Source organism: Atractosteus spatula, chromosome 9 (assembly GCF_055471065.1).
Source record: "Atractosteus spatula isolate fAtrSpa1 chromosome 9, fAtrSpa1.hap1, whole genome shotgun sequence".
In the NCBI taxonomy this organism is placed as follows: Eukaryota; Metazoa; Chordata; class Actinopteri; order Semionotiformes; family Lepisosteidae; genus Atractosteus; species Atractosteus spatula.
Genome location: NC_142714.1, coordinates 19,791,551 through 19,804,533, shown reverse-complemented (window position 1 = coordinate 19,804,533; position 12,983 = coordinate 19,791,551). Strand labels below are relative to the sequence as shown.

General features: G+C 37.6%; 1 protein-coding gene across 2 annotated transcripts in view; it reads right to left on the bottom strand.

The window, feature by feature from the left end:
- The window catches only part of itpk1a (inositol-tetrakisphosphate 1-kinase a), an 85,884-nt gene extending 79,358 nt beyond the window's left edge, over window positions 1-6,526 (bottom strand). Inside the window, exons 1-2 of one of the 2 annotated variants that reach the window (XM_088924539.1) lie at window positions 6,265-6,526; window positions 5,629-5,811 (exon numbers count right to left, since the gene is read on the bottom strand). In XM_088924539.1, coding sequence (XP_088780665.1) covers window positions 5,629-5,723 — 95 coding nt within the window. In that variant the 5' untranslated portion in view covers window positions 5,724-5,811; window positions 6,265-6,526. Of the gene's footprint in view, window positions 1-5,628; window positions 5,812-5,920; window positions 6,000-6,264 lie in introns of those variants that run through there. The other variant, XM_088924541.1, reaches the window with a different exon arrangement.
- Window positions 6,527-12,983: the final 6,457 nt, after the last annotated feature.

Below are 12,983 nucleotides of genomic sequence, written 5' to 3'. Positions count from 1 at the left end.
GAAAATCTCTTGCACATTTTGTTGTGCAATGAATAACAAGAGATGAATAGAGTCCACTGCACCAGATCCATTTTAAACACAATACCAGCTAAATTAACGGTTTCCAACAATCCATCCAAACTTTGAAGTGTTGGTGGCTTTATTTGTTTTGATTTTTTTGATTTTGCTGCAATTTAATACTGAAATCACCTACAAGGCTCCCAGGTTGAGAAACCTATATCTGTAAGATGACTTTGAAAATCATTTTTCAAACGCCTTTGGCACATTCTGACGTGATTGCAACAGGAACCTAGAGTGACCGTAATCCCTTTATATATTTTTACAGTTTACAGTGCCTTGAGAAAGTATTCAGACCTTCCCAGATTTTGAAACTATAAACTACTCTGAAACTAAAAACTTCTAAGGGAAAGAGAGGCTTCTGTAAATGTCTAGAGAGAAGAAAAAAAAATGTTGATTGGATTCAGTATTCAGACTTGTAAACGCAATATTTGTTGGAAGTCCCTTAGGCAGCAATTACAACCAAGTCCTTTTAGGTACGTCTCTACCCACGTGACACACTGGCCTGGAACAATTTTTGCACATTCTTCTCGGCAGTTTCTCAGGCTCTCTTAAGTTGTATTAAGATTGCTTATGGGCTTTTTTCAATTCTTTCCACAGATTCTCAATCGGATTCTAGTCCGGACTTCGGGCAACTCAAAGACTAACTTTCTTATTCATAAGTCACTCCAGTGTCAGTAGCTTTGGCCTTCTTGTTTGGATCTTCTTCCTGCTAAAAGGTTAATTATTGTTGTATTTTAAAGTCTGCAGCAGGGTTTCCTCTAAAATTTGTCAGTGCTTCGCTCCATTTATGTTCCCATCAGTCTCGACTGAGTGATAAATGTAAGATACAGGGGTTGTGTCAAATAAAACCCTTGCATTTCAACAAAAAAGTCCCAGTTTTGTTTTTTCTGACAACAAAATCGTTTACCACATGTTTACAGTATTACATACGTTTTTCTTTCAGCTCCATAAAGCTCCTTTTGTGGAGAGACTGAGATATTGTTGACCTATTGACATTTTCTTCCATGTCAGCCAATGAACTCTGTAACTCTTTCAAAGTCACCATTGGCCTCAAGGTAATATCCCTAACCAGGCTTCCTCCTTCCCCAGCTGCTAACTTTGAAGGGACAGTCCGAGCCTGGCAGTGTCTGGGTGTATTCCACTTTTTAACGATTGACTTTCCCACGTTCAAAGAGATATTAAGGTCTTGGAAATGTTTTAAAACCCTTCTCCTGATCTATGCCTTTTTTATACAACTATCAATGAGTTTCGAAATCTCCTTGGTTTTAATGGTTGATTCTTTGCTTGAAATTCACAATGCAACTAAGGGACCTTACAGAGACAGATGTATTTTTTCTGAAATAATGAGAACCACTTTTATTAGACACAGAGACCACTCAACAAATTAAGTGTGATGTTAAGGTAATTTTGTGAATCTAATTAATTTACGTTTACCACAGCAAAGGATTTGAATACTTAAGCAATTCCATGTTATTATATATTGCCTATTTACTTTCTTTGTTTATCTGCTTTGAATGTGTGGAGTAGGTTGTGTATAGAACAACCTTAACATTTCAAAGTGTCAAAACAGCAAGCTTTAAAGCTTCAAAATGTGTGAAAGGTTGAAAAGCAGTTTGTAAAAATGTATTTTGTACAATTGTAACTCATTAGAGTATAACATTTTGTGAAACTTTTAAAATATGGCACTTTTGCAAAACTGATTTTTATCATTGTTAACATTCCATATGTTTTTAGTGTGAGTCAAACAGAATTTAAAACCAAAACAAAAAGTGCAATTGAAAGATCATACAGTTCTAAGAATCATAATTTTTTATCTTTACAATGCAAGAACTCAATAAGAGGCCTGTGGCTAAAGATAAAGTAAAAACGTTAGTATACATATTACAAGGAGCGGCGTAAACTAGACCATATTACCCTTTCTACAATAATACCTATACATCAACCCATCGAAGTATTGTAATAACAACAACACCCATCCATTTTCTAACCTCTTTATCCATCTCAGGGCAAGTGCAAGCCAATCATACATGGAGACAACTTGGAGGCCACGGTAAAGGCTGAGGGGGGAAATTTGGCCCGGACACCGGGATAACTCCCTACTCTTATCGAGAAATACCCGGGGATCTTTAAGGACCACTAACAGTCAGGACCTCGGTTTAACGTCTCACTATGCCAGGGCATTAGGACCTGCTGGTCCCACAAACACCACTTTCAGCAGCAACCATAGCTTCCCAGGAGGTCTCACATCCAGGTACTGACCAGGCTCAACCCTGCTGAGCTTCAGTGGGTAGACAGCTGAGAGCTGCAGGGTGATATGGCTGCTGGCTCTTATGGTTTAGTGTCACAATAAATTGATGTAGTCTAAACTACACTTGAACGCTCTCTTCTGCGTAGGCACAATGCTACAAAAGATACTGTATGTTAACTGCGAAAATATTCTGGTGCGAGAAGGTGTGAACAGTGCAAAGACGCACGACACCCCTTAGGTTCACGTGAGAAGCATTATTTTCCCTGCACTTTCATGAGGACTATTTTCAAAAAGAAACAAAAATCAGTGCTTTCTGAACCCCCAGGTAAGAAATGTTCAATTAGGAAAACTGCTGTAAGAAGAAAATGAAACATACCTGAAATGTACAAAACACAACCAGATAAAAAAATGATAAAAGTCCAAAAGTCAGTTCGAAACTGGAACTTCCTTAAACATTATGTACAACAGTTAAGGTGTTACACAAAACAAATGGAAAAGTTTTTTTTTAAGATAAGAAAGTGGTGGATTCCGAAAACACTCCTTATTTATATTCAACAAAGTTTTTTTTTTTTTTGCCCCATCTGGTTTTTAACTCTGGCATGGCTGGAATTAGCCAATTCAGGCTACAGCGAACTTCAGGGCAAAACAAAACACCTGACCTCAAGAACCTGACAAAACCAACCAGTGGCTGCTCTTCCCTGCAATGAAACCTGCATGCGTTCAATGCACTATAAAAAAGGGCTTTACCGATACAACTGATTGCCTGACATAAATAAATTCCTCCTAAGATGATTTAGCATGTTAGCATGACATTTTAGGGCATATTCACAAAATATTGACCCCCCCACACAAATTGGTCAGCCCTGTTTCAAAATGAGGAAACTCACAAACTTTTTAAATAAAAAAAAACATTCTGAGTCTTAAACCAACACTAAATCATCTTAAGTACTAAATGCTTGGATAATACTGATCATCTTTCTACAATACATAGTTCTCCCTCAAGGAGGGTTGTTTTTAAGCAGCAGTTGAAAAGAAAACTGATGACCTGTTTCATGTTTCATAAAGCACATAAGGAAACTGTGTCAGACAAACAAAATTGTATTTTTAAAAAGGAAAACTCATGTGACACAGTGTCCTTCTTCCTGTTCAACCAGTTCTGAAACAAGCTTACTACTAAAAGCATGTGCCCTAATAACTCAAGCTCCAGGATCAATGACATTTTATTCTTTTTAATATCTTCTACTTTCAAACCAGCCTATAGCCGAGCATTTTCCATTGACAGTTTGTCTGAATTATCACGGACCTTAAGGAATCTAGGAGATTCAGTCCAAGTCAAGAAAAAATTATACATATAGAAACAGGAACATACCAAAGCTGGCAAACTTTCAGATGTTAAAAATGACAAAACCCTGTTATTTATAGAGACTGTATAGAACGCTACTCTTTACTGTCAGATTTGTAGCAACGACAACGAGAATCCAAACATGTAACAAGTGAAAGTTTCCTTTGCAATAAAAAAATGACAACAAAACTTGTACTCAGCGATTCTAAACTCACTCATAAATAACACTGTTGGGGTAACATAACCTCATTGTTTTTATTTACAAAGCAGCAACAATTCCAAATAGATCCACCTTTTCAAACTAGATTTAGAAAATAGTGCTACAAAGTAAGGCCAAATACTCCAAATATTTTTAAGAAGGAATTATCTTGAATAGACATAAACTAAAGCATCTTCTTTGACAAAGAGTTGAATTTTGTTGGTTATTTTTAATCTGACTGCGTTTCTTCTTCATAATGGAGCCACTCATGGGTTTCATTTGGGATCTCTCCTACCAGAGGAAATACTGCTAAATAGACCAGGAGAGGCAGACTTGCATACTTAGAGGTTAAACTAGGAGATGAAGGGATGCCTTCCCAGCATGCCAACACTAGATTGTCCTCTTAATGGCCTTAGCTTTCTGTTCACCATAAACCATAACAAATAGTTTGATTTACTGAAGAAGTTAATCTCTGTCAGGCTGTGCCACATACTGGCAAACAAAAAGGTTCAGTCCAGACAGGTCAGTTGCATTTCTTTTCTGTCTCCAACAGAGAATGACTAATTTTAGCCCGTGAATTACGGACGAGACAGGCGATACACAATTTTAGATCAACTATAGCTAGGCACATGTGTGTACTTTGGTAGGTTTTATGATTCCCCAAGACCACTGCAAACATCTTTAGGTGTGTAGGTTTTCTGCTCATGCTGACATTTTCATGAATTCTTCACTCAAACATTGTAGTCGTCAGAAAAGAAGTGACTTCTCCTTACTGTTTGCATTGGAAACAGGAACTAACCCCAAGATTTCACTGCAACAATTTAAACAGAGCTCTTTTAAGATGGCCTTTGCCGGTGTCAATGAGCTCTGAAAAACGTGACATGAATAAAGTCGCATTTGTTCTCTCCTGAAAACATCAGGAAATTCTAAACCTGCCGGGACATGCATCTTTAAACGTGTTATCCAGAGCCTGTCGCACACCTAAGTCGTCAAATCATTTTCTGCAGTTTCATCAGAAAGAAAATGAGCTAAAAATATTTCTGACATCATACATCTCATCTCGAATCAAACATCACATAAGTATATTTCTATTTTTAAAAGCACAGACATAAAAAAACAACACAACTATCATTGATGTACAGTGTGCACAGACAACAGATAATGGAATAGCTCACTCAAATAAACACTCGTGATAATATCAAGTCCCAAACGCAATTTCTTAAGTAAATTCACAACAAAGCAACGCTTAGTTTACAGTTTAAAGCATGCTTTACTGGAATATCCAGTCGAATACTGCTAATAGCGTATCTGTCTCTCCACAGTAAAGCAAGCAACATCCCTGTCTCTTCACCTGCGAAAGCATTTCTATTCCAGTAAGGCGTCCTCACTGTGACATCTAATCTCCTTTCTCCAGGTAATCCCCCACTTCATAAGAAAGTCGATGCTTACTTTAAAAAGACCCTATCCGAGTGGAGCACTTCATTCCGGGCTCCGCAAATCCCGGCAACTACCCTGGGTTTTCCCAGAACTGGGCGAGCTCAGGATGCCACTGGGATTGCTATGAGATTGCCGTCGCCTTCAGCAACAGGTTGACTAATAGGAACTGTGTTCGGGCAAACTCACCGGCTTTACCGTAAAGGACAATGTGCGTTTTTGTTGTAAGTAGTACAACAACAGGTTAACAGCAACCCGAAATTTCTAACTGGCGACAAGTGCGCAGTTCCTGTGATAAACCGAAACGTGGAGAAATACATTAATTCCGAAAAGTGGAAACGGTACCTGCACATCTCGGCAAAGGCCTGGAAATTCAGTTTCTTGATCTTCTTCTCGCTGAGCCAGTATCCCACTCTCCTGCCTTTTAAAAAGGTCTGCATCTCGATGCCTTGTATTAGTTCACTCCAGATTTGCTAAATAATTTAAAATGGACTCAGGATGAACAGGAAGCCGTCTCCCTCCTCAAGCCTGGCGGAGAGCAGAAAATGATTTGAAAATGGGTTAATATTATCGTAAAGACCGAAGAGCGGATGCAATGCAAGTTAAACTCCTCCAAAGGTTATAAGAAATAACTTACAAAATACCGAAGCACGGGAAATGCCTCTTCAGAATGCAGTGTAATGTGTACAAGTGCTACCCAGTTACAAGCATTGTGTATATTATCTTGCTGAAAGAGACGATTTATTTCCTCAAGGCAAGCATTTCTACTGGATCTAGTTATACAAGACCAACCCCCCACCCGTTTTGGTTTTTTCCCCTAAATGCACCCTCTCCCTTCCGAAATGAACGATTTTCTAAATCGCACCCGCGAAAACCTGCTCCGCATACAGGGGAGCAACAAAGTAAAATATTCTCACAACCTACGTAACTACAAGGTGAATAATAATAGCAATAAGCATAATAACAATAAAAGCCATGTACCGGGTTTTGCATTTCCCCCTCAGCATTCCATTCTGAGTGCTTTGATCAAGGTAGCCAGAAGTTGATATCCTTCTAATACGCATCAGCAATGCGCGAACCCCCTGTTTTCAACCGGATTGATTGAAATATTCGCTCTGACACACCCTCCCGAGCCAAGTTCTGTTCATTTACTGGGTACGGCAACGTGCAGCCATAGCATACATTACACTGTAGCAGCCGGAGAGCAGCTAGCCCTCCTTCCCGAATCGAAAGAAAAGCCTGCGTCAGCTTCGGGACAGCACCCCTAGGTGGCAGCAGCGGCACATTTCTCTTAAAGAGACAGGGCACTCCGAGCGCTGTGGTGTGCATGACGTCAGCATGTTGCTTAAAGGGCTCAAAACCTCCTACATCTCCTGTAGTTTTTCAGCCATTAGTTTTTCCCCAGAACGCTACAGCAGTTTTAGATTGAGCCTTTGGAGATACATCTAAATTATTAGGTAGACAGTACAAGATTGATAGAATTTGCATTTCATATTGTGGGTTTCTTCTTAGAAGTGACTGGACCTGCCAGTTGAAAAGAAGGGCAAAATATCATCAAGAGGTCGCTCACCACACAGCTGCACTGTGATTAGTCCTTTGAGGGACTTCAGAGATATATATATATATTAAATTGTGTTTATGATGTTCTTGAAAGTGTAAAAGAAATACTTAATGATTTTTATTTTTATTCATCTTAAAAATAATTTCTCTAAACATCTTTACTGCATATTATACTGAAAATACCTTGCATATATCTGTATATTGTTAAGATTTAATATAATTGACATATTCTTATCTGAAAGGATATTGTCAGAGATAATGTATGAAGGGCTGCATCTTTTCAGATAGTGTTTTTTGAATGCTGTTTGACTATAATAGCATAATTAGTTCTATGAAGTATTTATTTTTACATCTGAAAGTGAAATAAAAGGACTGGTGTTGCCCATACCTGTAATAATGTATCACATAAAACACTACACCATTCTAGGCCAGAACTAATCTACAACTTACAATAACAGCAGTTAAAGACTGAAAAAAAAACACAATATCTGTATACATACTAAAGGAATTTAGAATTTTGTTGTGTTCAAATATATACAAGATTTTTAAGTACTTATGCATTTACACATGTGTATATAACGAGAAAGAAGTTTATACTGCTAACATATTTACATTTTGTGATGTAAAATTGACAATCAACAGAGTTTTAAATTATTTTGGAATTATCTTGGTCAAAGTCAACAAAACAGTTTCAGCACATTTGCTGTGAGGCTGCTTTCTGTGCTGCAGAGAAAGACAAAGTGTCAAGATAATAAGCTTAGTAAAAGTAAAATAAGGCAAATGCTGATTCTTACGTGTTGTATGTCAACTTTCAAGAATTGCTTCCAAGGTCTGGCCTTTCACCGGTAGTTTCAGGACATCCTGAATGTGCTGAACTCTTAATCAGAATTGCAGGGTGTTAGCTTGCCAGTATATAACAGACACCAGACAGGAGGGAGGGACTTCTCTACTACAATAATTAACAATGTGGGATGTTTTACAACCCCTCCCCTCCTGAATACAGACTTGCAAATAAGTAAACCAACCCAATCAAATATTGTGAGTAGGATGGAAATGGTGTGTTAAAACATGTAGCTCTTCTCTTTTGTTTGTTATTTAAAATTGAGGTTAAAAATAAAATGAAGGAATTATTGGGGTTTTTTTTCCAATTAGACAGTACTTGATTTTGAGTGCTTGACCAGACCTACAGTATGTTTGGACCTCTATTGACAAATGATAAGATCAGATTACTGAAGGGAGAAATGTGATTCCTACAAACATGAATTTCTTGAATGCACATTTTTCATATTCGTCAGCTCCTAAATATGATTAAGCTTATAGTGCACAGACGTTTAATGACAGAGTTGCAATGTTAAGAGAATGACTCAGGCCTTTGATATTATATAACACATTTTTAATGTTTATCTGTTTACCTATCCATTAAGAGAAAGATGCTCTTTCTTGGTTAAGATGATGGCAACCTGAAATGTATTCTAGAAGCCTAAGGCTCAAGGCAGGACTACACTCTGAACAGGATGCCTGTCTATTGCAAGGCACATACATGCACACAGACACGTAGGAACACTTTACAGACACATTTAATCTAGCCAGCACATCTCTGGAGGATGGAAGGAAACCAGAGTTGGCCGGGAATACCCATGTGGCAAGGTGTGAACATGTAAACTCTACACAGAAGGCACCACTGGTCAGAACTGAACCAAAAAGTTTGTGACGCTTAACTGTTCATTCACCAATTTATCATTAGATGGGAATGTATGGCCATTACAGTTCAGAACTTAAAAGACTATTCACTAGGTTTTAAAAACTGGGACCAGGTGATCTGATATTTATCAATACTGGAAAGCACGGGTTTCATGTACCTATTAATGATACCTTACTTTTTTGTATGTTAAATGCAAAACAGGGCAATAATTGCTAATAAGGTCCGTAGAACAAAAAAAAGAACAACTGCATGAGACAGCCTGGCCTTAATACAACCAGTTTCACTCATCACCGCTGGAGCCAACCAGCTCACAAAACAATTATCTATTGATTTCCCATCTGAGCTGGACACCTCAAGAGAACAGAAGAGAGATAAGACAACCACAACCATTTCCAGAATCGTAGTAGAGGTTTTCTACTTGAATGTGCACCATGTGTCTGTGATCTTAGAAAACCTTGCAAGGGACCACTTCTAGAAAACACCGATTGTTTTTCAAAGCCCTTTTCTACTCCAAAGCAAAATTTCCTTCTTGTTTAACTATAAAAGTAACGGTTAAATGTGAAGACCAAACTCTAGATAGAGAACACACTGGTAAAAAAAAATGTAATGAAAAAAAATGGAAGTCAGCTCATATTTTATATAATATATTTTCCTCTGAGGGAGAAAGCTTTGAAACTTTTCCTGGTTGTCACTTGTACATTTTCAAAATATGTGTAATTATGTGTGTTTATTTGTGTATATGTGTAAAAATAACTTTGTGTTGCCTGAAAATGTTTTGTATTGACAAATATGAGCCCCACATAAAAGTCACGGGTGTAACTGTTTACATCACCATGCCTTTCTATTGAAAATAAACATTTTGTTTATATTCAGACGTATACCTTGGTATTTAACAAATGCTTCCACATGCTTTCACCATCAATATTTTTTAGCCAGTCACCTGTAGCTCATAGACGCATTGACAGTATTGTAGTATTTAACCTTTTTGACAATATAAGAAGAAAGTTGCCTAACTTAATACATACAATAAGTGTTGACATTAACAAACAGGCTGTAGAAGAATCTAAAACGTGTATTCTCTATGTATAGGCTTGGCGTTCTGAAATATTCTAAGTATTATAAAAAGATTGTCTGATATTATGGTGGTTATTGGTCATAAGGTCTGTTGTAAATGTGAAGTAAAAAAGCAAAGCCACGCCATCTACTGACAGACATATTTTTAAACTTGAATCCAAATGTAAAATCTGCTGCACTTTGTTTTCTGAAATTTCGTGTTTGGACAAATATGCTTTCAAGGTGGAGAATAAAAGAAGAATTTCTTTTTTTGTGAAAAATAAAATATAATGAAAGATAAATCACTGTTACGCTGTGGCTGTTTAATTATTCCTTATATATTTCACCCCATGTCAGACCATCATATCTTTCTCAGCCTTATTTAGTAAAGAAAGGTAAAAGATTATTTCTATTCACATACAACTCAGAGAAAAAGATGAAAATTATTGGTCTAAAACAATCCCTTACTGTAGGTTTCTTTTTTATCTAAAGTGAATGTTATTTCCAGTCTAACATAGTATCAATATATTTACTCATTTCATAATAATTAAAAATTGTTCAATGTTCCAAAAGCTAGTTTCAACAGAAAACCGGTCTGTGGGCTTACTTATATATCTGATCTGAAACTGTATTGAGAGACCTTATTGTGAGTTACGGACTATTATTCAATAAAACGTTGGATACAGACTGGAGAGATGGGCGTGCCGATCTGTCACAGTAAAGATATAAAAATGTTTCAAACTGATAATAGTAATAATTCGTTGTATACAGTATATACAGTGCAGTTTACCTCAAAGGATCCCATAGCATTTTACACATAGAGGGACCAATTCATTTACCATATAGCGCCTTTAAAGGTGGCTTCTCAAAGCGCTTTACAGAAACAAAACAGGAACAACAACAATTAAAAATAAACAAAAAAAAGCACCATTTCAGTGAGAGGGGTGAGCCTGTTTAGTCGAGCAAAGCAGATGTGAATTCATTTTTCGAGCCTTTGATACAATTCACAACAGAATCTACAAGAAAATCGTCAGGCATTTTCTTGACGCCAAAGGTATGGCGGTGGATGTTGCAATGCGTCCCTTCATTTCTGGAGCAACCTCTCTAATTCGTGCAACTACACCGCTGTGTCGGCTTGTCATTGCTCTAGCACCTTCTGTACAAACTCCGACGCATTTTATCCAGTCGATGCCATTCTCTTCGATAAATTCATTCAGAAGCTGAAATATGTGCTCTCCTGTAGTTCCTGTTGGTAGCGGCTTACAGAACAGAAAGTCCTCATGGGACGTACCCTCAAACTCGTATCTAACGTAAACGAGCAAATTGGCCAAATCGACTACATACTCATCTAATTGCAGTGAAAAGCATCTGCTCATCTTAACGCGCTCTATCAGCGTACTTTTGATATCATCCGCCATATCAATAATTCTATGAGTAACTGTGTCTTTCAGAGGGGGCAGCAGGTCGAGCTGTTTAGCAGCTTTTTCTCCACACATAATAGGTGTCAGCTACTGTATTTTGCCAACGGTAAAGAAGGTTCTTCAAAAATAGTGTGGGGCTTACCTGCTTTAGCAATCTCAAGCTTGCATTTTTCCCCGTTTCCGTTTCAGGAGTCCGTCTCAGAAGTTAAAATAAGTTTTTATTTCATGCGTACGGGAGCGAAACACAGAGACGCTCGGTGTATTTTTCTCAAATTAACCTAGAACAGTTCTTAAATATTTTTATCTATCACGCTTTCCTGTGCTCACAAGATTGCCAGCGTTTGTAGCACGCATTTTTATGCATTCCTATGTTTACAACATTGGCATTGTTCCAAAATCACGCACATTCTCCTATCTTTCCTATTTGCTGGAGATAAGGTTTTTTTTAAATACAGTTGGTCACTTGAGTTCGTAGCACGCATTCCTATACTATGGTATAGAATTACATAGTAGCTATTGTGTCCACTCAGGTATTGGCGCTTGCTGTATCGTAGTACGTAGGCTGCGTATTCGACACGTATTAAAATAAAAAATATGAAAACCCATCCCGATTTTTCAGTTCACACAACCAAGTTCCAGGGTCATATGGCGTACCACCTGGCGGCGCACCAAGCACCACAGTTTGAGAACCACTGGACTACATAATGGTAACGCTTTTGGTGTCCAAGCATCTTATTCTTTGTTCTTATTTGAATTTAAGCTCTCATTTATTCCACAATTACCTTATATCATAATAAACAATGTGCTGCTATATTCTCTTACAACTAACATTCATTATAAACATAAACATGAACTGAATATGCTGTAGCAGACCAAATGATTTTTGAGATGAAGCTACAACTGCATGTCAAGACACTATAGAAGGAAACTAAGTTAATTACAGATTTTGAGATAGTCTGGAAATAATGAAATTAATCTAATCTGAAAATCTTCACCTGAAAATGAAATATTATATCATCACATGTAAAGTAGTGTACTTCCTCTCATTTCATGTAATCATTTTAAATTATGAATACATATACACTACACATAAAATGGATTAGCTGCAGTACCTAGTAATTCAGTGTTATAGTAATAATACAGCATAGATGTTAGTTTTAGAACACAGACAGTGCCAGATTTCCCATTAGGCACTTTAGGCACGGTCTCTAGGGCCTATGAAATTTTTAGGGCCTACAAAAGAGGGAAACGTGACTAACGAAAAACAAACTGAAACAACATGCTTGCGATCGACACTAGGTGCTCCAAATAAATAATCATATGCTATCTAGCAGCTGTTCTAAAAACTAGAGGCTCGACTCGCTCCATCAATCACATGGTTTAAAGTTTGAAGTGCATCATGTCAATTGATGTAATTCAGTTGGCGTTTACCCCTCTTTTTGCACATTTCGGTGTGAAAGTGCGTAGGGCCTACGAACACCGAAATCCAGCCCTGAACACAGCTGGCTCCAAATTTGATCTGACTGAAAACTGAAACTGAGAAAAATAATTTTAGCAATAAATAATTCCCAGTGCACATTCAAGTGTGCATAAATTGAAATTGAAAACTTGAAAAATGGAAAGACTGTAAGATTCAGATATCACAAAAGTAGAGAAAAAGGAGAAGATGTTGCCTCTAATCTTTTCGGTTCAAGCACTTCTGAGTATTTGATTATTCATCCATACATGACTAATTTCTCTGGCTCCTACTGATTACATGACTTATCCTTGTGAACTGCTTTCTGCTGTGTTCTCATAGCACAAATATTCTATTAGGGTAAGGTCTGGAGATAGTGATGGCCAGTTGTGAATGTTAGTGTTATGCTCTTTTAACCATTTGGCAGGAGACTTGGAAGTGTGCTTCAGGTCGTTTTCCTGCTGGAAAGTCCATGTGCTTCCAAGCTTGGGCTTACTAGCCAGAGAGA